General features: G+C 44.9%; 1 protein-coding gene across 6 annotated transcripts; it reads left to right on the top strand.

The window, feature by feature from the left end:
• The first annotated feature begins 423 nt into the window (after positions 1 to 423).
• On the top strand, positions 424 to 24773 carry LOC129813968 (transcriptional repressor p66 alpha-like). Of its 6 annotated transcripts, none has more exons than XM_055866649.1 (11): positions 424 to 649; positions 11427 to 11984; positions 13931 to 14072; positions 15140 to 15289; positions 16115 to 16192; positions 16291 to 16419; positions 16762 to 16953; positions 19264 to 19537; positions 20855 to 21300; positions 21481 to 21724; positions 22426 to 24773. In XM_055866649.1, the coding sequence occupies exons 2-11, from the start codon at positions 11431 to 11433 to the stop codon at positions 22560 to 22562; spliced, it is 2346 nt and encodes a 781-aa protein (XP_055722624.1). In that variant the 5' UTR covers positions 424 to 649; positions 11427 to 11430; the 3' UTR covers positions 22563 to 24773. The 6 variants fall into 6 exon arrangements, with proteins under 6 accessions (XP_055722624.1, XP_055722623.1, XP_055722626.1 ...); XM_055866648.1 differs by having other exon boundaries at positions 16759 to 16953; XM_055866651.1 differs by having other exon boundaries at positions 425 to 649; positions 16738 to 16953; positions 21481 to 21610.
• The last annotated feature ends 44 nt before the right edge of the window (positions 24774 to 24817 follow it).

Genomic DNA, 24817 nt, shown 5'->3' with positions numbered 1-24817 from the left:
TAGGTGAGCTGTGGTCATTTATCATTGAGATTAACTAGATTATAAGACTGAAATCGAACATTCTACCAAGTGTGGGGTCTCAATCATGAATGCCCAAAGGTAGGATATTCACCATGGTATTGATACGGCTGATGTTGATACACTTTGCTTCTGTATTGTCTGCTGACCTGTTATGAAAAGAGAAGGAGATATATGACATCCACCATATCCACTGTGCATGTGAATAGGGTTCAGCCTCAGACCCATGTCTATGGCAACTGATCTGGGATCCGTTCTCCTTATTCGTCCTCTCTAGGCTAAAAATTAATACTGATCCTGGATCAGCTGTTACATGCATTTTAGGCAAGAAGCAACCACAAGACCAAGGGGACCGTGGCATGCTTGTGCTGCTTTGCCCCTTGGTGGCCAGTGGTTATAGACGTGCACTTGGTCCCCCTGGCGTGTTGAAGCGCGCATGCCCACTGCGGTGACGCCGCGGCTCCATGTGTGTTGAGAAGCGCATTATTTGGCAACAGAGGCGGTAGCGGGGAGGGCAGAAAAAAAGAGGGTATCCCCTGGATTTTTAAATAACATCGAATTATCGGAGCTGATTGTCATCCTAAATACCTTGGACGACCCACAGTCGACGGATTGCTGTCGAATCGACCGAGTAAGTTGATTGAGGTGTCCCGAAGTTTTTTGTGGAAGTGGATTGAGGGAAGCCTTTTATTCGGACTTGTCGCGAGCCAGCTCCTCTTCCTCCACCTATCTGTGACGATAGAGAAGCTGATGGGCTGTTGAAAAGTAGCACTTCTCCGCAGAGCAAAAGCTACGGTTGGGAACGGGAAGGGCGGTGCATACGTTTTATAGAAGTCGCATCTCCAGACTTTATTGTTATGACTACACATAGTCAGACGATATTTAGTATTTTAATAATGTCACTTCGCAACTATAATTTGAGTTGAGTCGACCGAACAGAGACAGTCAATCTGAATCGGATTGTCGAGTGTTTGTCTGGTCGTTGGACTGGGAGTTAGAATTATTTTTAGAGCAGCACTTGGCTAGTTAGCCTTTTGACAACCCAGGTAGCTTGCCAATGCGAAGATAGCTAATCACGAACTACTAAAACATGTAGCTAATACATTTTATATATATATTAGCTAGCTGAGACATTTGGCTAGTGTTGTAGTTATAATTTTCCGCTGGCCATCTTCTCCCCACCCCAAAAGCAAGCTAGCTTCAGCTAACGTTACTTCATTGTCTTGTAGGTTCGAGTACCTGGTTGTTGTTGTTTTTGTAAAAAAAAAAAAGTTTAGGTAGCAAGCTAATTATTTGCTAGCAATTTAAATGCACCAAGTTACGGTTTCGTTAAGTGCGTGTATTGTGCTTCACTTTGTTGCCAAACAAATATCTGGACTGGTAGCTAAGATAGCACGAGTGCTAATGATAAATTGGCATTATGCTAGCTAGCTAGTTTATTTTCATGGTTGTGCGATTTATAAACATGCCAGCTATTTCCTCCATTTAGCCGTGGTCTTACGAAAAGCCGGTCAAAATAAGGTATGGGCTGTGTTTGGTCTTTAAAGGGGGGAGTTTGCATTTTCGGTATTTGTATTGTTTTTAATGGAGGTTTTACTGTATCGGATTAAGAGTCCCTGGTAATCTTCCTACTTCTGTGTGACGACCATGGTCTTCCTCCTCTTAAAGCTGAACGCACACACATTTACACACTCTTTTTTTTCTCCAGCCTAGCGGTATGTATAGGCTAGTGCAGTGCCCTGCAAATGTATCTGAGCCAGCCTCTGTTACTTTGTGCTGTACTGCATGTAGCTACAGGATCAATGAGTTGAGTTCAGTTGTCAGTGACTGGTACCTATGCTGGTTCCTTGGGTCCTGAGTTTTTCCTGGTCAGATCACGACATAGGACATTCATTCGACATAGGACACCCCAAGTTATGTGTAACCAAGTAGTACGCAACAAGGTCATATTTTAGCCTATGGAAATGGCTAGCATGATAAGGCTATCTGCCAATTTAGTGCTAAGTCTGGTTTCTGTTAGGACTTCTAGTGTGGCAAAAAAATAGAAACACAAAAGTTCTGGAACAGGACAATCAGTTGTTCATCAGAACAATAGATTTGGATGTTCTTTGTAATGTGATGTCACATGGTTGCTTTGGGGGTGCGCTTAGTCAAGAGGACCTTATAGGTGTCCTCACATTGCCGGTGAGAAATCCTGGCCACATAGTAATGTAGAGTTGGATGGAGAGTGGCAGAGCAGAGTCTTTGTAAGCCCTTCCCTGGCCTTTGTGATTGCATCCCTAACATTCACTTTATAGGGTTGAGCAACAGGTCCAAACAATTCACTCATGTTGATTTCCAAGAATGTCTGTTCCTGTGATTTCATGCAAGGGGCGGCAGGTAGCCTAGTGGTTAGAGCATTGGGCCAGTAACCGAAAGGTTGCTAAATCGAATGCCCGAGCTGACAAGGTAAAAATCTGTCATTCTGCCCCTGAACAAGCACTGTTCCTAGGCCGTCATCGTAAATAAGAATGTGTTCTTAACTGACTTGCCTAGTACAAAAAAAGGGGCCAGTCTGCCGTTAGGTATATGTAATATTGCGAACGGTCAACCCTCGGCAAGAGTATAATTTTTTACCTTTATTTAACTAGGCCAGTCAGTTAAGAACAAATTCTTATTTTCAGTGACAACCCACACTTCCTAGGTCAACTGCCTTGTTCAGGGGCAGAACGACAGATTTTTACCTCGTCAGCTCGGAGATTTGATCTTGCAACCTTTCGGTTACAAGTCCAACGCTCTAACCACTAGGCTACCTGCCGCCCCAACAAACCACTTGTAAGTGTAACGGATGTGAAATGGCTAGCTAGTTAGCGGGTACGCGCTACTAGCGTTTCAATCAGTTACGTCACTTGCTCTGAAACCTATTAGTAGTGTTGCCCCTTGCTCTGCAAGGGCCGCGGCTTTTGTGGAGCGATGGATAACGACGCTTCGTGGGTGTCAGTTGCTGATGTGTGCAGAGGGTCCCTGGTTCGCGCCCGTGTCGGGGCGAGGGGACGGTTTAAAGTTATACTGTTACATAGGCATAGCCGAGGGAAGTAGGAATGCTCCAGTACCTCCCTTAAAAATCACAGCACACTTGAACCGCAGCACCCTTGATTTTTAAGGGGGGTACTGGAGCATCCCTACTAAACATCGTCCCGTGGCTACGCCTGTAGGCCTAAACTGAAGAGGGAATTATCTTCTGTGTAAAGCAATCCTGAATGATGGAGGCTGTTTGTCGTCAGGCTCCTGTAGTCAGTCTCCTGTTGTTACCAGTGAAGTGGTCATGCAAACTTTCCTCAACAACAGCATGTAACAGTTCCTATTACATATTGTCTCTTCAGGATGCCCTAAAGGTAGTGGGCAGGGCCAAGGGTAATATTTTTTTATAACATGAGAGTTCTGCTGTCCATGTTGTTGACGTTTGTAACAGTTATAGAGGTGACATTATTTGTGTCAAGGGAACACTCTAGGCTACACTCATTGGCACCCCTGTGTTTGGAACCCTGCTCAAAGTGGCATTGACTTTACTCTGTCCCACTCCCAGACATTCATTACATTGCCTAAACAAACACTTATCCTTGTGTGTGTGTGATACTGGTTCTGAACTCAATAGCCGTTAGCCTATGTAAATTTTGTTAGGCAAATGCGCTGATACCAGCAATTCAAATTCTAGACCAGTTCTCTGTAGTTTGTTTGCAGCATACAAACAGATGCCCAAAGTAAACCATTGAATTGCACAGTTCTGAAAAACCCAGCCACTAACTATCGGTGTAGAAAGTTCAAGTATCCAAGAGAGGTAGCCCCGTCAAAGCTCATCCAAGCAGCTCATTGAAATACTACACATTTTCTGTCTCTCTCTTCTATGACCTTTTACCACCTGTCCTGTCCAACAAGCCATGGGTCATAGGTTAACACAAGTGGTGTCTAACAGTGTATAACCTATGGTGTGAGAGGCCTGCTTTTTGGCTCCTCTATGTAAGGACATGTTGGCCCTGACTCCACATAGACACAGGGATGGCTAAACCTGGGAAGATCTGCCACTCACACTAATTACTGTTGGAGCTAGGAACACAGGCATTTCGCTACACACGCAATAACATTTGCTAAATATGTGTATGCGACCATATTATTTAGGCGGCAGACAGGGTTATTAACGTATGTTGTTTTGTCTTAATGTAGGTCTATAATCTAGTCTGAAAGAGCAGATTAGACATGTATTGATGCATAGAGAAGGGTCTCAGTCACCCTGTGTGTCTGTTATCTTCAAAGATTACATGGTTTTTAGGAGAGCCTTATTTTGGCTTGAGCCAGTCCCATCGTTGATCTATAGCAGTGGTTCCCAAACTTTTTATAGTCCCGTACCCCTTCAAACATTCAACCTACAGCTGCGTACCCCCTCTAGCACCAGGGTCAGCGCACTCTCAAATGTTGTGTTTTGCCATCATTGTAAGCCTGCCACACACACTATAAAATACATTTATTAAACAACCATGGAGTTAAAAAAAATAAGAATTTAAAAAATATTTACTTAACCTTAATAAACAAATGTTTGAAAAATATATACAAATAAATTAACAATAACGAGGCTATATACAGGGGGTACTGAGTCAATGTGTGGGGGTACAGGTTAGTCAAGGTAATTGAGGTAATATGTAGGTGAGGGTAAAGTAACTTTGCATAGATATTAAACAGTGAGAAGCAGTAGAGTAAAAAGGGGGGGGAGGGATCAATGCAAATAGTCCGGGTAGCCATTTGATTAGCTGTTCAGCAGTTTTATGGCTTGGGGGTAGAAGCTGTTAAGAAGCCTTTTGGACCTAGACTTGGCGCTCCGGTACCGCTTGCCGTGCAGTACCAGAGAGAACAGTCTATGACTAGGGTGACTGGAGTCTTTGGCAATCTTTAGGGCCTTCCTCTGACACCGCCTGGTATAGAGGTCCTGGATGGCAGGAAGCTTGGCCCCAGTGATGTCCTGGACCGTACGCACTACCCTCTGTAGTGCCTTGCGGTCGGAAACCGAGCAGTTGCCATACCAGGCCTTGATGCAACCAGTCAGGATGCTCTCGATGGTGCAGCTGTAGAACCTTTTGAGGATCTGAGGACCCATGCCAAATATTTTCAGTCTCCTGAGGGGGAATAGGCATTTTCGTGCCCTCTTCACAACTGTCTTGGTGTGTTTGGACCTTGATAGTTTGTTGGTGATGTGGACACCAAGGAACTTGAAGCACTCAACCTGCTCCACTACAGCCCCATTGATGAGAATGTGGGTGTGCTTGGCCCTCCTTTTCCTGTAGTCCACGATCATCTCCTTTGTCTTGATCATGTTGAGGGAGAGGTTGTTGTCCTGGCACCACACTGCCAGGCCTCTGACCTCCTCCCTACAGGCTGTCTCATCGTTGTCGGTGATCAGGCCTACCAGCGTTGTTGTCGGCAAACTTAATGATGGTGTTGGAGTCGTAATTGTCCATGCAGTCATGGGTGAACAGGAGGGGACTAAGCACGCACCCCTGAGGGGCCCCCGTGTTGAGGATCAGCGTGGCAGATGTGTTGCCTACCCTTAAAATAAGATATGCAATAAAGTAAAGCAAGTTTGATCTTATCTTCAACATAAACATATTGTTTACAATTAGTTTGACAGAGACACACAGAGAATGGATGAAAAGTGGGGCAAACAAAGTAGTGTATGGTCAGGAAGGAAGGATGAGGTCGCACAGACAAAGGACAAAAAAACACAAAACAAACAGATGCAGGGTTGCAGACTTCGACACTGTTCCTATTGACCGGTAGTGGCTGTGCAGCGGCCTGATAGTGTGTGTTTGGCTGATGACTGTTGTATGAAAGAACCAGCTGTAGACTTCCAGATGGTTAAGGTCTGTGATGGTGGTGACAATGATGAAGTCGATTGTAGTTGGTATCATTTAGAAAATGCCTCCTGGTGAGACGGAGAGCATTCCATAGGTAAGGCTACTTGCTTACTTGTCAGTTTGTTGTCATGGTTATATTATTTTTGGGCTAAATCCCATTCAGAGTCAGAATGGTGTGTCTCTATGCTGATATGTAAACGTACACCCAGTGCCATGGTAATGCCCTGTTTGGGCAGGCGTTACATCACAAGCTATATATACTGCCTGGACACACACACACACACTTTTTAGTGAGTAGAGGAGATACAGTATGGTGAGATTTTCAGATCATGCCAATATAGGCCTTTCCTGTGTGTGGCAAAGAGGGAGAGCTTGCTGGTAGATGGATCTATCGGTGTTTCCCTAACCCTGTCCTCGGGACCCCAAGGGGGTTCAAATCAAAATAACTAAGGTTTGATTATTTTAATCAGCTATTTAGTGCTTGGGCAAAAACCAAAACACGCACCCCTTTGGGTCCCCAGGACCGAGTTTGGGAAACACTGATCTATCAATACTTATATCCGTAAGGGACAATGTCACAGACTAGTCATCTCGGTAGATTTTTGTGTGTATGCGTTAGAGAGAGGTGTGCGTGTGAGCTGCCATGGAGATGTAACCTGATACATGTCAGCCATTAAGTCATTTAGATCCTGACCTTTCCTGTTAAAAAGCTCAACTAACCTTGGACCTGCTGCTCATAGGGTTAACATCCACTACACTGTAGACCGTGACACTGCACAGTAAGAATAGGATGGCGTCTCCTCCAGACACCAATCGGAAGTCAGTTTAGCGTTTTCGGCCCTAATAGATGAGCTTAGGATTTGGGGAGGGTGAGCTGGTCCTAGATCTGTGCCTTGTAGGCCCTACTACCTAGTCAGTGCCTACAGAGACAAGTTCTGTGCAGAGTTGTCATGGTGACAGCAGACATGAGTATGCATCAGTATGTTGAGTGTTTTCATTCCTCCCTCTCTTTTTAATTCTTTCATCTTCCGGATGGTTTGGAATGCCCCCCCCCCCCCCCGATCCATTCAATTCAATTCAAAGGGCTTTAATGGCAGATGTTTACATTGCCAAAGAAAGTGAAATGGATAATAAAAAATGAACAGTAAACATTTCACTCACAAAAGTTTCAAAGGAATATAGACATTTAAAATGTAATATTATGGCTATTTACAGTGTTATAACGATGTGCAATTAGTGAAAGTACAAAAGGGAAAATAAACAAACATAAATATGGGTTATATTTACAATGGTGTTTGTTCTTCACTGGTTGCCCTTTTCTTGTGGCAACAGGTCACACATATTGCTGCTGTAATGGCACACTGTGTTATATCACCCAGTAGATATGGGAGTTTATCAAAATTGGGTTTGTTTTTGAGTTCTTTGTGGATCTGAGGGAAATATGTGTCTCTAATATGGTCATACATTTGGCAGGAGGTTAGGAAGTGCAGCTCAGTTTCCATCTCATTTTGTGAGCAGTGAGCACATAGCCTGTCTTCTCTTGAGAGACAGGTCTGTCGACGGCGGCCTTTCTCAATAGCAAGGCTATGCTCACTGAGACTTTACATAGTCAAAGCTTTCCTTAGTTTTGGGTCAGTCACAATGGTCAGGTATTCTGCCACTGTGTACTCTCTGTTTAGGGCCAAATAGCATTCTAGTTTGCTCTGTATTTTTTGTTCATTCTTTCCAATGTGTCAAGTAATTATCTTTTAGTTTTCTCATGATTTAGTTGGGTCTAATTGTGTTTCTGTTTTGGGGATCTGTGGGGTCTGTTTGTGAACAGAGCCCCAGGACCAGCTGGCTTAGGGGACTCTTCTCTAGGTTAATCTTTCTGTAGGTGAGGGCTTTGTTATGGAAGGTTTGGGACTTGCTTCCTTTTAGGTGGTTGTAGAATTTAACGTCTCTTTTCTGGATTTTGATAATTAGCGGGTATCGGCCTGATTCTGCTCTGCGTGCATTATTTGGTGTTTTACGTTGTACACGGACAATGTTTTTGCAGAATTCTGCATGCGGTCTCAATTTCGGTGTTTGTCCCATTTTGTGAATTCTTGGTTGGTGAGCGGACCCCAGACCTCACAACCATGAAGGAAATAGGTTCTATAACTGATTCAAGAATTTGTAGCCAGATCCTAATTGGGATGTTGAATTTTATGTTCCTTTTGATGGCGTAGGCCCTTCTTGCCTTGTCTCTCAGATCATTCACAGCTTTGTAGAAGTTACCTGTGGTGCTGATGTTCAGGCAGAGGTATGTATAGTTTTTTTTGTGTGCTCCAGGGCAAAGGTTTCTTGATGGAATTTGTATTTGGGGTCCTGGCAACTGGACCTTTTTAAGGAACACCATTATTTTTGTATTAGTGAGATTTAGTGTCAGGGCCCAGGTCTGACAGAATCTGTGCAGAAGATCTAGGTGCTGCTGTAGGCCCTCCTTGGATTTGTTTTAACCTTTATTTAACTAGGCAAGTCAGTTAAGAACATATTCTTATTTTACAATGACGGACTACCCCGGCCAAACCCTCCCCTAAACCGGACGACTACTGGGCCAATTGTGCGCCGCTCTATGGGACTCCCGATCACCGCCGGTTGTGATACAGCCCGGGATCAAACCAGGGTCTGTAGTGATGCCTCTATCACTGAGATGCAGTGCCTTAGACCGCTGCGCCACTCTGGAGCCCAGAAACATCAGATCATCAGCAAACAGTAGACATTTGACTTCAGATTGTAGTAGGGTGAGGCTGGGTGCTGCAGACTGTTCTAGTGCCCTCGCCAATTCGTTGATATATACAGTGCAATTGGAAAGGATTCAGACACCTTTCCCTTTTCCACATTTTATTACGTTACAGCCTTATTCTAAAATGGGTTGAATTAATTTTTTCCTTATCAATCTACACACAATACCCCATAATGACCAAGCGAAAACCAATGGATTAAAAATAAAAAAACAGAAATACCTTATTTACAGAACTATTCAGACCCTTTGCTAAGAGATAAACAATTGAGCTCAGGTGCATCCTGTTTCCATTGATCATTCTTGAGCTGGGTCGACAACTTGATTGGAGTCCACCTGTGGTAAATTCAATTGATTGGGCATGATTTGGAAAGGGACACCTGTCTATATAAGGTCCCGCAGTTGACAGTTCATGTCAGAGCAAAAACAAAGCCATGAGGTCGAAGGAATTGTCTGTAGAGCTCTGAGACAGGATTGTGTCGAGGCGCAGATCTGAGGAAGGGTACTAAAAAAATGTCTGCCACATTGAAGGTCCCTAAGAACACAGTGGCCTCCATCATTCTTAAATGGAAGAAGTTTGGAACCATCAAGACTCTTCCAAGTGCTGGCTGCCCGGCCAAACTGAGCAGTCGGGGGAGAAGGGCCTTGGTCGGGGAGGTGACTAAGAACCCGATGGTCACTCTGACAGCTCTCCAGAGTTCCTCTGTGGAGATGGTTGTCCTTCTGGAAGGTTCTCCCATCTCTGCAGCACTACCAATCAGGCCTTTATGGTAGAATGGCTAGACGGAAGCCACTCAGTAAATGGAACATGACAGCCCGCTTGGAGTTTGCCAAAAGGCATCTAAAGGACTCTGACCATGAGAAACAAGATTCTCTGGTCTGATGAAACCAAGATTAAAATCTTTGGCCTGAATGCCAAGTGTCACTTCTGGAGGAAACCTTGCACCATCCCTACGGTGACGCATGGTGGCAGCATCATGCTGTGGGGATGTTTTTCAGTGGCAGGGACTGGGAGACTAGGCAGGATCGAGGGAAAGGTGAAGAGAGCAAAATACAGAGAGATCCTTGATGAAAACCTGCTCCAGAGTGCTCAGACTGGGGCGACGGTTCAGCTTCCAACAGGACAATGACCCTAAGCACACAGCCAAGACAACGCAGGAGTGGCTTCGGGACAAGTCTCTGAATGTCCTTGAGTGGCCCAGCCAGAGCCTGGACTTGAACCCGATCGAACATCTCTGGAGAGACCTGAAAATAGCTGCGCAGCAACGCTCCCCATCTAACCTGACAGAGCTTGAGAGGATCTGCAGAGAATAATGGGAAAAACTCCCCAAATACAGGTGTTTTAAGCTCGTAGCGTCATACCCAAGAAGACTCGAGGCTGTAATCACTGCCAAAAAACAGTTTTTGGTTTGTCAATATGGGGCATTGTGTGAGGATTGAGTGGGGGGAACAAAAAAGATTTTAGAATAAGGCTGTAACGTAAGAAAATGTGGGAAAAGTCAGGGGGTCTGAATACTTTCCAAATGCACTGTATGTTGAAGAGGGTGGGGCTCAAGCTGCATCCCTATCTCACTCCACTGCCCTGTGGGAAGAGATGTGTTTTTTTTGGCAGTTTTAACCGCACACTTGTTGATTTTTATAATATCGTCAGTCCAGTATCGTTTTCCCCCGAACACCGCTTTCCATTAATTTGTATAGCAGACCCTCATGCCAAATTGAGTCATAAGCTTTTTTGAAATCAAATCAACCGTCTCAAATAAGAATCTGTCAGTGTAGGAGCGGAGTTTCCATTCCGGGCCTCAAAGGGTTAACCTGATTCAGCCTCTCTCTCAACCACACACACACACTTGCCAACCGGTTTAAACGGGTTCTTAGGAAAAGTGCTTTGTGTGTCCCAATGAATCCTGGGAAGGGTCATATGTGCCTTAGTGATGTCAGATGGGTAAAAAAAAAAACTTGTCAGCTTTCTTTTATCAGATGAGATGTGTGTGAGTGGCCCAACTACAGTAATGAGTGTGGTTGTGTGTGTGTGCGCTGCATACTCGCGGACATAACTTTTCTGAGAAAATGAAAGGGGAGAGGGCAATGTGTGAGTGCTGTGTGTATCGCTGAAAAGTGTCCCATGGTGAAAGTGTAAATGTGGTTGTTTTTTTCCAAAGTTGTAGCTTCCTGCCGTGCGTCACTGGGCAGACGAGAGGCCGGAGTGTTCTATTTGTTTGTTTACTGCATGTATGACACAGAACACAACTCCTCACTTTACTATCTGTCTGTCAGTATGACTTTGATTAGTCTTGCAGCATCTCGAACAGTCTAGTGTTGTCTGGTCAAGTCTCTCTACTCCTTGGTTGTCTCTGTCTCCCTATCACGGTCTCCATGTGTGTGTTTTTGTGTGCGCGAGTGTGTGTGTGTAAACGGGAGGCAGGGATTAAGAGCAGCTAGCATCTGGGTAGCTGGCACTAAGGTGGTCATGTGTGTTCCATCCCCCAATCCCTTAGCCATCAGTCGCAGTGACACAGACACCGAGAGTAGAGAGAACTAGCTAAGTACTGTAAGTCTCCTATGTTTTGTCTCTGTCCTCAATAACTGCTTCAGGGTCAGCGATGCATGTCCAAGGTCTATACAGTTTATGTTTTACAACTGATTTGAGGTCAGCTATAGCCACCCTAGTCCAAGGCTATATTCTGCTTGACTATCTATTGATGTCAGCTTTGTCTAATACAGTGAATGGCTGACCAAGTCTTCTTCTCTCCTTATCTTTGTAGGGGGATGTCTGAGGAGGCTGTTCGTCAGACACGCAGCCAGAAGAGGGCGCTGGGGAGGGAAATCTCACCCCATGATTCTGAAGCACCTCCCACTCAGTCTGACAGCAAAAAGCTCAAACTAGACGGGGCCGAGACTGGAGATCCGGACCAGGATCATGAGAGCCAAAATAAACCACAAACAGAACCCGAAACAACAAAGGATGACGAGGACCTGGTTAAACCTCTGGTCAAGCCTGTTGTCCAGCCTGAGAAGGCAATGGAACCAGAACTACCCCGATTAACATTACCGTTAGTGTTACCATCACACCCGGCGCAAGAGCAAGAGCAGGACCGGGCCCCGAAACAGTCAGAACAGAACTTAGAGAACCGGACTGAGCGGAATGACCGCGGCGACCAGGTAAAGGTGAAGAGTGAGATGCATCTAGATGGGCAGAACCGGACTGTGCTGTCAGAACCGAAGGTGGCCAGCAGCATGATGACGTCAACGGAGGTGAAGGCTACCATTAAAGTGGAGGTCCAGACAGGAGAGCAGGCTCTGGACATGAGCACCTCTAGAGGGTGAGATGAGAACACTGTATTTATTTGCTTAAAAACTGATGTGAGATCAGCTCCTTTTACTCTAGTACTAGTAGTAGTATTTACTCTATACCATTTGAAACTGACTTCAGATCAGTTTTCCCCAATAAACAAAACGTTTTATAATTTGGTTCTGACAGAAGTCTTAAATCTGTTTGGTGTGGGCAAGGGGGGAGATCAATTAAATAAACATGATTATTTTGTACCTTTTTTGTGGGGAAGGGGGCGGAGCTTTGTTTGCATAGCTCTTTATGTACTTTGTGCTGTTTCATTTTTGGAACGTGAGAAACTGTGAAATCACTGGAGAGCCCTTAAAACTCCCCTGAACGAAGCCTGTGTGTCATAAACCGGTTCCAACTGGCTGTTGCCATGGTTTCCACTGTGGAAGGAACAGCGAGGGGAGGGGGGCAGGGTTACGTGATGATGCCTGAGTGGAGGGTCATGTGACCTGCTTTGGAAGAGTGATTAATCCACAGGAAGTGGTGATGGTGCTGCTAAGACCTGAGGAAGGAGACACTCAAGGTGTTGAGGAGGAGGAGGCTGGTTGTCCCTCCTTATTCATTACACATTATATTAATGCCCACTTTTGAGAATTTACAATCTGGCTTTACAATCTGGAATTAGTAAATTGCTCTACGTCACACTGTTAACTGGGTAATTCATATCAATACAAGTTTACAGCAAAAAAATAAATGTAATTGATGCTAATGAAACTGAAATAGAATGTGGTTAGACTAGTGTTGAACCACTGGCCCACACACGTCTAACATACAACAGATATAAACTGGTAGCCTTCCAATAGAGACACCGCTAGTCTAGGTGTGACGAGTTTATAATGCAGTCTCCTCCTACTCCTTATCATGTCAACACAGCTTTCTGTTTCCTGGTAAGAAGGGGGCCATTTCTGGGGACAGTTGTCTGATACTGGACACTGTAGATAACAGACAACTGACCCAAATAGTACCCTCTTCAATATATTCCCTCGGTCCCAAAAGACCCCCGTTCTTTAACAAATCAAATGTATTTAGAAAACCCTTTTTACATCAGCAGATGTCACAAAGTGCTTATACAGAAACCTAAAGCCTATGAGGCTAGCCAGGTGCCACCTATAAGAGGCTAGCCAGGTGCCACCTATAAGAGGCTAGCCAGGTGCCACCTATAAGAGGCTAGCCAGGTGCCACCTATAAGAGGCTAGCCAGGTGCCACCTATAAGAGGCTAGCCAGGTGCCACCTATAAGAGGCTAGCCAGGTGCCACCTATAAGAGGCTAGCCAGGTGCCACCTATAAGAGGCTAGCCAGGTGCCACCTATAAGAGGCTAGCCAGGTGCCACCTATAAGAGGCTAGCCAGGTGCCACCTATAAGAGGCTAGCCAGGTGCCACCTATAAGAGGCTAGCCAGGTGCCACCTATAAGAGGCTAGCCAGGTGCCACCTATAAGAGGCTAGCCAGGTGCCACCTATAAGAGGCTAGCCAGGTGCCACCTATAAGAGGCTAGCCAGGTGCCACCTATAAGAGGCTAGCCAGGTGCCACCTATAAGAGGCTAGCCAGGTGCCACCTATAAGAGGCTAGCCAGGTGCCACCTATAAGAGGCTAGCCAGGTGCCACCTATAAGAGGCTAGCCAGGTGCCACCTATAAGAGGCTAGCCAGGTGCCACCTATAAGAGGCTAGCCAGGTGCCACCTATAAGAGGCTAGCCAGGTGCCACCTATAAGAGGCTAGCCAGGTGCCACCTATAAGAGGCTAGCCAGGTGCCACCTATATCTCTTATTGAAGTGTAACTTCGTGAGAAGTGAAACTATAGAAGATATTATTATGAATGTACACTTGTTACCATCTTGTGGACAACATGGGTTACTACTCTCCACCTTTTTCAGATTAAATTCAATGTAAATATCAACCCCTTTCTTCTTCTGTCTCCTTCGATTAGCGCCATAAAGAGGGAGCCGCGTCCCCCGTCCCCAGATGATGATCATGATGATGATGTCATTGTCCTGTCAGATAACGACTCCTGCAGTCCGCCGATGAACGGTTTGAACCACTTCAAGGAGCTGGACACAGTCCTACTCATGGTTAGTGAAAGAGCTATACCACCCTCCCATGATGTTCCTCATACCAGTCTCTTTCTATGGTCTTCTGATCCTAGATCAGCACCCATAACTAGTTTGGGCCCAGGGCCCTTATCCACAAAGTGTCTCTGAGTAGGAGCGCTGATCTAGGATCAGTTTCAACGTTTATATTGTACGCGAATAAGATCGTACGTACAGACAGATCCGAGATCAGCGCTCCACCTCTGAGACGCTTTGTGGCTTGAAGCTCTGGTCTCTCTTTATGCTGTACCGGTCTTTCTCTCTTTATGCTGTACCGGTCTTTCTCTCTTTATGCTGTACCGGTCTTTCTCTCTTTATGCTGTACCGGTCTTTCTCTCTTTATGCTGTACCGGTCTTTCTCTCTTTATGCTGTACCGGTCTTTCTCTCTTTATGCTGTACCGGTCTTTCTCTCTTTATGCTGTACCGGTCTTTCTCTCTTTATGCTGTACCGGTCTTTCTCTCTTTATGCTGTACCGGTCTTTCTCTCTTTATGCTGTACCGGTCTTTCTCTCTTTATGCTGTACCGGTCTTTCTCTCTTTATGCTGTACCGGGCTTTCTCTCTTTATGCTGTACCGGTCTTTCTCTCTTTATGCTGTACCGGGCTTTCTCTCTTTATGCTGTACCGGGCTTTCTCTCTTTATGCTGTACCGGGCTTTCTCTCTTTATGCTGTACCGGGCTTTCTCTCTTTATGCTGTACCGGGCTTTCTCCCTTTATGCTGTACCGGGCTTTCTCCCTTTATGCTGTACCGGGCTTTCTCTCTTTATGCTGTACTGGGCTTTCTCTCTTTATGCTGTACCGGTCTTTCTCCCTTTATGCTGTACCGGGCTTTCTCCCTTTATGCTGTACCGGGCTTTCTCCCTTTATGCTGTACCGGGCTTTCTCCCTTTATGCTGTACCGGGCTTTCTCCCTTTATGCTGTACCGGGCTTTCTCCCTTTATGCTGTACCGGGCTTTCTCCCTTTATGCTGTACCGGGCTTTCTCCCTTTATGCTGTACCGGGCATTCTCTCTTTGGTCTAACTGGTCTTTATCTGTTGTCTGTGTAGAAGAGCAGGCCAGAGGAGAGGGATCGCATCATCAAACAGTTGAAGGAGGAGCTGAGGTTGGAGGAGGCCAAGCTGGTGCTGCTGAAGAAACTACGCCAGAGCCAGACACAGAAGGATGCGTTGCAGAAGGTATGGACACATGCAGCCAAGGTGAGCTGGACTCACTCTTTCGTGATGAGGTGGCCCTGGCTGCCACTTAAAATCAGTGTTTCCCCCTCGCCCAGGAGGGAATTTGGTTTCCCAGAGCGGAAGATTGGAGTTCAGGTCGCAGTCTCTCACACACACACACACACACACACACACACACACACACACACACACACACACACACACACACACACACACACACACACACACACACACACACACACACACACACACACACACACACACACACACACACACACACACACACACACACACACACACACACACACACACACACACACACACACACACACACACACACACACACACACACACACACACACACACACACACACACACACACACACACACACACACACACACACACACACACACACACACACACACACACACACACACACACACACACACACACACACACACACACACACACACACACACACACACACACACACACACACACACACACACACACACACACACACACACACACACACACACACACACACACACACACACACACACACACACACACACACACACACACACACACACACACACACACACACACACACACACACACACACACACACACACACACACACACACACACACACACACACACACACACACACACACACACACACACACACACACACACACACACACACACACACACACACACACACACACACACACACACACACACACACACACACACACACACACACACACACACACACACACACACACACACACACACACACACACAGAGCTCATTCTGTCCATCTCTGTCTTGTTCCACAGCCCTCTGGATTGTCGGGTTCTGCGGCTCCTCCATCTCTGATCCGGGGATCCATCGCAGCCAGCAAAGGCTCCCAGCAGGTCAGTCACCTGTCTCACACAAACAAGCTTTAATTCACACACAAGTTTATCATGTTAACCACGTTTCTGTTTATTGCATCGTTTAATTTGATCCCCAGGTGGTGTCAGGTAGGAGTTCAGGCACAGTCATTCCACCTCCTCTGGTGAGGGGCGGGCAGCAGATCTCCTCCAAACATGGCTCCCACAACTCCCAGATCATCATGCCACCTCTGGTTAGAGGGGCACAGGTAAGACACGCCACAATCTACCTGCCAAACAGGTCATCAGCTGATATCAATACTCCAAATGACAGAGTTTTGTGTCTTAGACTATGCTCACCTGTTTTCTTTTTTCTCTCTCTCTCATTCCCTCCCTATCTCTCCACACTCCCCCACATATCACTGCTTTGTCTCTATAACTGTTCTGTCCTCTGTTGACTGTCCCTTGCCCTTTCCTATATGTCCTCTGTCTGACCTATGTTGGCCCCCTCTATCCCTGCCCTGTCCCTCTTCTCCTCCTCTGTCCACTCACTCCCCTGTCCCCCATATGTCATGTGTCCCGGGTAGCCAATCGCTGTGTCTCCCCAGCAGATCCAGTCTCTCCGGCAGCAGCAGCAACAGCAGCTGTCAGGGTCTGGCTCAGGGAGCTCTGGCCCCCCTCCTCTGCTGCTGGCCCCCAGGGCCAACGTACCCGGCTCTCAGGCCCAGAGAGGCCTCATGCAGTCAGGCCTCATCAGGGTGGGCAACGTCAACAATGCAAGCCTGCTGGTTAACATCTCACAAGTGGGTCAGAGGTTTATCTCGATAACAAATAATTTCTGGGTAACAATTAAGTCGCTTACTGCAATAGTTTTGCATTGAAATGGTTAAAAATAAACAAACTATTTCTCAAGCAAGAATTTGGCTATGAATGTCTTGGATTGGTCTGAGATGTGAGGGGGAGAGCACCAAAGCGGTGCAATAACCACAGTGTGGACAAAGATTATAGAATTAACCCAAGATAGTTCATCTGTGTCTTTTCCAATGGGAGCAAATGAAGCACAGTGGGCAGAACAAGGAAGGAGGTGGGCAGAGCCAAGCACATGCAAGCTCAATCCCATTGGTGCATCTTAGCATTTAATTGCATATTTTCATCAGGGAACGTCTACTTTTTACGTGTGCAAAAACTCAATTTGGCCTTGCACTGCTTCTAAACAACACCCATTTTTTTTCAACTCTGGCAAAGAGTCAAGTCTACAAAACTTAGTGCACTTCGTTCGTAAAATATTCTACTTTTGGGAACAGAAAACTATTGAGATCTGATTTTTCATTGATGAGAAAATCAGCAGAATGTTGGCCCAGTTTCATCTAGCTCCATCTCCTCCCTCTGCCCGCCAATGGACTTCCCTTCATCACCATATTTGGTGGTGAGTTAGTTCTAAATGGATTCTTCAGATTTATACCCCCTGTGAAGTATCTGGGTTTCCTCTTTTATCTGTGGTGTGGATCAATCCACCAGCACGGAGGGACCTGATGGGAGGGATATGTAACCTGAAATGAGTTGTTATACACTATTCACGTGACACGGCAGGTAGCCTTATAGTTTTTGAATTTTTGTCTGCTTATTTGAATGGTCTTCAATTGGCAAAAACGTAGCATAATGGTTTTCAGCGCTAAAACATCATGAAAGGCATCTAGCAAAAGTTAATTCATCCACAAACACAAATATAATTTTTTATATAGCTTATGTGCCCACATTATAATGAATTTGATGACCAGGGTTAATGCAATCAATTGATTATTGAATGTTATCGATGAACACAGCTTTGTAGAACCAAAACAAACACATGCCTCTACTCAACACTTAAACTCGAGAACGATTGGTTTGGGTGGCAGCTGCAGCTTGCATATTGTGCTAATTTCTCTCGCGGTTGGAAAGCCGAGAGCATTCTGCAAAGAGTTGTTCAGAATCTAGTCTGTTTGTGGCCACAATTAGAACTATTTTCAAAGCTATCAATAAATAATCTTATTTGTATACTTAGATATCACAAGTGGACACTTTTTTTTTTTTTTTTTTTTAGAAGTCTGTCACAAATGACAGCTACAATAAGCTCCTATGGTGAATGAGAGGCTTGTAGAATCATGAAACCTACTGAGTTTTTACTTACTTGTTCGCCAGTAGGGGGTTCTGCATGCTCTTGGCATTACTGAATAAAATCCTACACTGGCACCGAAATCTCCATGAAATCCAGAACTGCCGCCACTTTTTTAATTTATAGAGCCTGATGATGTCACCAGGCAAGCCAAAACTACACCCATGCAAAGCCTGATGATTAGAATATCCTGTGTAGATTGTATTTTCAACCAGCGACTAATAGGAAATAACACTGATTAAATAGTCTTGAATTTGTACAGTGTTAGTTTCATCAGTTGTTGTACAAAAATGATACGAAACACAGGAAAACCAGTATTTTGCCTTTAAAGGCTTTGCCAGGGGGATGCTTTGCCAGGGGGATACTCTGAGAAGCAGTGATTTTTTAATTTTTTTAATTTTTTATTATGGAGGACCAAAGTACTAAATTAAATAATTAGTTACATCATTTTGGCAAATAGCAATAATTTTTAGAAGTTTGGATAGGAAGCCAGTAGTAGTCATTATTTGACGATAAGTGCATTGAATGTGCATGATAAAACAGATAATGTTGATGAGATTAAATGCATGATTGTTTTCAACGTTATCGTTGCGATCAGCTGATGCCCATGAGGCAGCCTTGCACTTGATATAGTTTGAAAATGGCAAGTAGAGATGAGGTTCTCCCCTCTAGGCTAGTGAATCATAGAGTGGTGCAATTGAGACTTGCAGATTTGATTTGTTCAATCCAATTGCATTCACACTTTGGGTATATTGAACCGCTCAAGCTTAGCTAACTTTCCTCTAGAGAATAGACCTGAATTTACAACAGTTTTGATTAATTTGATCTGTCTTTTAATTTTTTTTTTATTGACCTCAAACCTCACCTGGATACCTTCTTTCCCCACTTGTCTCCTTTATTTGTCTATCCCTTCCCTCCTTCCTTCTCCCTGTCATCCGGTCCTCATCCCACTCTCTCCCAGGCCTCTCCCACCAACATGAAGGGTTCTTCTATCTCTTCCCAGTCTGGAAACAACAGTGTGTCTGTGGTCAACGTGAACGACTCTCCTGCCGCCCGTCAGGCTGCGGCTAAGCTAGCCCTGCGGAAGCAGCTGGAAAAGACCCTTCTGGAGATTCCTCCTCCCAAGCCTCCCGCCCCAGAGCTCAACTTCCTGCCCTCGGCAGCCAACAACGAGTTCATCTACCTAGTGGGCCTGGAGGACGTGGTGCAGAACCTGCTGGACTCCATGATGAGAGGTACAGTACCTATTACGCTGGTATTAACTCTAAATTACCCAATACCAGGGTTTCCCAACCCTTTCCTCTGCCCCACCCCATACTCACTGTTTATAAACAAGCGCGCTACACTGTTATTAACAAGCGCGCTACACTGTTTATAAACAAGCACGCTACGCTGTTATTAACAAGCGCGCTACGCTGCTATTAACAAGCGCGCTACGCTGCTATTAACAAGCGCACTACACTGTTATTAACAAGCGCGCTACACTGTTTATAAACAAGCACGCTACGCTGTTATTAACAAGCACGCTACGCTGTTATTAACAAGCGCGCTACACTGTTATAAACAAGCGCGCTACACTGTTATAAACAAGCGCGCTACACTGTTTATAAACAAGCGCGCTACACTGTTTATAAACAAGCGCGCTACACTTTATAAACAAGCGCGCTACACTGTTTATAAACAAGCGCGCTACACTGTTTATAAACAAGCGCGCTACACTGTTTATAAACAAGCGCGCTACACTGTTTATAAACAAGCGCGTTACACTGTTTATAAACAAGCGCGCTACGCTGTTATTAACAAGCGCGCTACACTGTTTATAAACAAGCGCGCTACACTGTTTATAAACAAGCGCGCTACACTGTTATAAACAAGCGCGCTACACTGTTATAAACAAGCGCGCTACACTGTTTATAAACAAGCGCGCTACACTGTTTATAAACAAGCGCGCTACACTGTTATTAACAAGCGCGCTACACTGTTATTAACAAGCGCGCTACACTGTTATTAACAAGCGCGCTACACTGTTTGTAAACAAGCGTGCTACACTGTTTATAAACAAGCGTGCTACACTGTTTATAAACAAGCGCGCTACACTGTTTATAAACAAGCGCGCTACACTGTTTATAAACAAGCGCGCTACACTGTTTATAAACAAGCGCGCTACACTGTTTATAAACAAGCGCGCTACACTGTTATTAACAAGCGCGCTATACTGTTATAAACAAGCGCGCTACACTGTTATTAACAAGCGCGCTACACTGTTATAAACACTGTATATCACTACTAAACCATCACTAGCGGTACAAAACATTTTGCTGATATTAACACTATTAAATTACAGTATTCCATCAGCAAAGTTACACAAACACATATTTTACACTTACAGACACTTCATTACACAATAATATCACTTCACCAGGAGAAGTCATACACTAACAGTACAATACTGTCAGATGGGTTTCTTCCAGTAGTATTTGATCATTAGGTTTCATATTGAAACCAGTTTTCTCCTGTTCTGTCTAATCCCACCCATCCTCTGTCCTCCCCAGCTAAAACAGGGTTGCCCCCGGTCAAGCCTGCCATCAAAGAGCCCTTCACCTGCATCCAGTGCAGCACCGACTTTACTTGCCGCTGGAGGCAGGACAAGGCCAAGGGCGGGACCATACTCTGTGCTGACTGCATGTCATCCAATCAGAAGAAAGCCCTGAAGGCTGAGCACACCAATAGGCTGAAGGCTGCGTTCGTCAAGGCCCTGCAGCAGGAGCAGGAGATAGAGCAGCGTATCCTCCAGCAGGCCGCCTCCCCTGTCTCTCACACCCCCTCCTCCTCTTCCTCCTCCTCCTCCTCTCCATCGATGAAGGCGGAGCATCTGATGTCCCAGCAGCTGAAGCAGGTTCAAGCCCAGGCTAGAGTCTCCTCTTTGCAGCACCATCACCATCACCAGCAGCAGAACAGAGGACAGAGCATTGCACGCCACCACTCCAACATCAAACAGGTAGGGGTGAGACACTTCTCAACTGTTCCCTGAAACTGTCACATCACCACCGGAGCCACTCCAGGCCCTGTCACATTCAATTGGATACAGACAGTTCTAAGATTCTCCATGGTTCCCTTGGCTTGTGTGGTCTGTTCTTGTCACTCAATATTCTATATCTTCTTTCTCCCTCCCCCCCAGAGCCCTCAGGGCCAGCTCTCCCGTAGCGGTATCCCATCGGTGGGGGTGAGGGGCGTGTCCCACTCCTTCTCCTCCTCCTCCTCTCAGCTGCAGAGCGCTGTGGCCGCTGCGGCCTTGGTCAGCCGGCCAGGTAAGCATGCCCATGTGCGCCCCGCTGCCCAGGGTTCAAAGGGCAGCTCCAGTGGGAACAGCAGCAGAGGTAGCGCCCAAGCCACTGCATGGAGGAAGCAGAACATCAACACAGGTAGACTCTAATACCGACTGGGCCCCCAACCAACCAACCCACCACACTGCCCTCCAGGCTCTACCTCTACACACTGAACGTTTGTCCCAGTCCAAAAGCACCCCCTAGCCCCTTTTACTAGTTGCTTCCCTTTGAGTGTTTGCTGATCTGAGGGAAACAGGTGTAAGCAAAATGTCCGAAGCTTGTCTAAACCTACTGGAGCTTCCTAGGTGGAGTCATCACCATAATGTTTACACCTAAGCCAATGGGATAGGGATTGTTTTTGGACTCTGCATCTCACTTCTCTGTGGAAGAATCTCAATTGCATACTCCTTGCATCCTCTCTCCTCACCACCTCAAAATCCATTGGAGGAGAAGGTCAGAGGGGAGGGACCTCTGGCTTTCTCATCTAATGGGTTTTGAGAAGGAGGCGAGAAGAGAGGACGCGAGGAGTATGCAATTGAGATTCTCCCTCTACCCCTCAATGCTCTGTCTCCTTCCTGCTTCAGTCCTTCTGGTGGCTGGGTTTTTCCTTGGACTCCATGGCTAGCTCACCTCACCTCCCCCTAGAGTAGAGTTAGTCCATGTTTTCTCTGCTTTGAGATCAATGTTATTTACGCATTTGTGGTTTTGTGCACCTGTGCGTGTTCTTATGTGTGTATGTGTTATTATGCTCCGTGCACTCTCCTCGTCAGAGACTGACCTCTCCCCTCTCTCTGCAGGTGTGACCATGGCCTATGTGAACCCCAGTCTGTCAGTCCATAAGACCTCGTCCACAGTGGACGCCCGCCAGAGAGAGTACCTACTGGACATGATTCCATCGCGCCCCATCTCCCAGACAGCTAACACATGGAAATAATAATCTCATTTATTACCATTATCAATAACCATTAGCTACTGTTGTCAATGCCAACAATACAGCCCCCCCTCCCCCCAGGACAGTTATGGAAATGCAGCCTCCAAACTTTTGAGGGGAAGCATTCTCAATAAAAAAATGTTAGTGTTTTTGTTTCTCTTTCAAGTCTGTTGTTTCTCATGAGGCTCACCGATGTTTGATCAGTGTGCATAAAGAGCGATTTACACCGGAGCAAAACAAGAAATGCATAAAGGGCTTCCTTCCATATGTTTGTCAGCCATGATGTCTGTGAGTTTATGATGGCTTGAGAATGTTGCTTTTCTCAAGAACTTATGCTGGCGTTCTGCCGACTGTGTTGATGTCTTACCATGGAAACGATGGACAGCTCTTTACCTATTGGACAGAACTAGGAGCTGATTGGCCCTCTGTCATCTTAGACTCAGCAAATGGGATGCAGACAAACTGTTGGGGTGTGGTCAAGGTGAAATTACTTGGAACTGTTTACTTCATATTCAAGAGTACCCTAAAAAAGCTAAAAGACAAAAAATATGATCTCCAAAAAACATTCTCTTTAAGTTTAAAATGATGTTTTCAGTGCATAACCTCAGTAGCAGTTAATTTGGAATTTGTTTGTATTTACAGTAAGTTATTGGATATGTTTGGGGACTGATGTATAAATGAAGAATTCCTGTCATGATGTTGGGGTTTTAACAACTGAACAATTTATATAGCCTCATACACTTTTTTTCTTTTTTTTGTGAAATTTTTTCCTTCCCATGTATGTTATTCATCTACAGATATAGTGTCTTCATTTGATCACCCTGTTGCAGGAGAACTTTCTTGCAACACAGGACATTTAAAACTTGCAGCGTATATGAAATGTTAAAAAAGCTTCTAAAGTTAGTAATTTCAAGATTTCCCCTTACGAACAATGTACCAACCGTTACAAAAACGTTCATTAATTATAATTCACATTTCCTGTTGCTGCAGGATTATTTTCCTGCTGTAGGAGACTGGCTCAAATTCAGATCCTACATCTGTATTTGCAATTTCACAGAGCTGCTCCACACTCATGTTTGACATAAGCAAAACAAGTAGAGGATCTCTATATTATATTTTTGTCTGACGTCTCTGCTTTGGTTTTCTATTATTCCATTCTGAGTTGTCCCTTCATATTTGTAATAACATGTCTGTAAAGAGAACCAATAGTATAATACAGTCTGTCTTGAATTACATGCACAATTGTTTCCATGGAAGTCAAGATTCTAGAATCACAAGAGTCATATCACAGATGTGTTCCGATTACATCTGTTCTATATGTTTTACACTGATTGGCGATTTCCCTGATGAATCAGTGAATTATAAAAAATATAAAAAATTGATCAAAGTCCATATGTTGGCTGAAAAAGTTCAGTCATCTAGATCACTTTTTGGAATTGGTCTGGAAAAAGTAATTGAATATGGATAATATTTCAATTGGTTTAATATGCTCAAACATTTTACAGAATGTTCTCATCTGGGGATGAAAGTTAGCCGATTGCAGGTATTGTCACATGCTCTGGGACATCTCAAGTTTAGGTTTCTGGTTGCCACATGTTGAAGCTGGGTTCGCTAAAGCAACTTATAGGGGAATTTTAACAAATTTGAGACGAACAGAAGACTGAGGAGAGAATAAATATGTCTAATATTGAAATCACTCGTTAATTGTTTTTGGTTGGCATCAGGACCAATAACTTGTATCCCAGACAGGCCTGTGGCGAGGTAACTGGATTTACAACAGTGCTCCTGTTCAAATCAAATTTTAAAAATGTGGCTCCTTCTCTTCCTCAACTACAGTCTCCTACTCCTTTTTCAGTTTTGTTTTGTACTTCTGTAAAAAGTTCCATATGCTGTCTATGGTTTATAAATAATTAACATATGGGTTGTCAAAATTGTTTGAGATTATTTTCAGTGATAGATCAGATGCCATCATTGAGAACTATGAAAAACAATACACACTGCAGGAACTGAAGTTGGCCCCCAGAACCCCTACTCAACACCGACCACCAGTAACCACCCTGTTTGTTATTTAGGGTAGCTTGGGCTGTTAACTGTCAAGAGTAACTCTCTCATCCCTTTATGCATAATACAAAATTATGTTCCAATTTGTTTGGCTTAATTTTTCCCAGCTACAGAAAGTATTAATAAAAAATACACGTAATTTGAACACTTTCATTTGGTCTGAATGTGTCATTAAATTATTGATTATGCCAATGATA

This window comes from Salvelinus fontinalis, chromosome 17 (assembly GCF_029448725.1).
Source record: "Salvelinus fontinalis isolate EN_2023a chromosome 17, ASM2944872v1, whole genome shotgun sequence".
NCBI classification, from domain to species: domain Eukaryota; kingdom Metazoa; phylum Chordata; class Actinopteri; order Salmoniformes; family Salmonidae; genus Salvelinus; species Salvelinus fontinalis.
This window is presented reverse-complemented; position numbering and strand designations above follow the sequence as displayed.

Coding starts and splice junctions, on each gene's coding strand:
- LOC129813968 (XM_055866646.1), top strand. CDS start 11,431: ATGTCTGAGGAGGCTGTTCGTCAGACACGCAGCCAGAAGAGGGCGCTG. Junction 11,985..13,930: donor GACATGAGCACCTCTAGAGG/GTGAGATGAGAA, acceptor TCCTTCGATTAG/CGCCATAAAGAGGGAGCCGC. Junction 15,290..16,114: donor TATGGACACATGCAGCCAAG/GTGAGCTGGACT, acceptor CTTGTTCCACAG/CCCTCTGGATTGTCGGGTTC.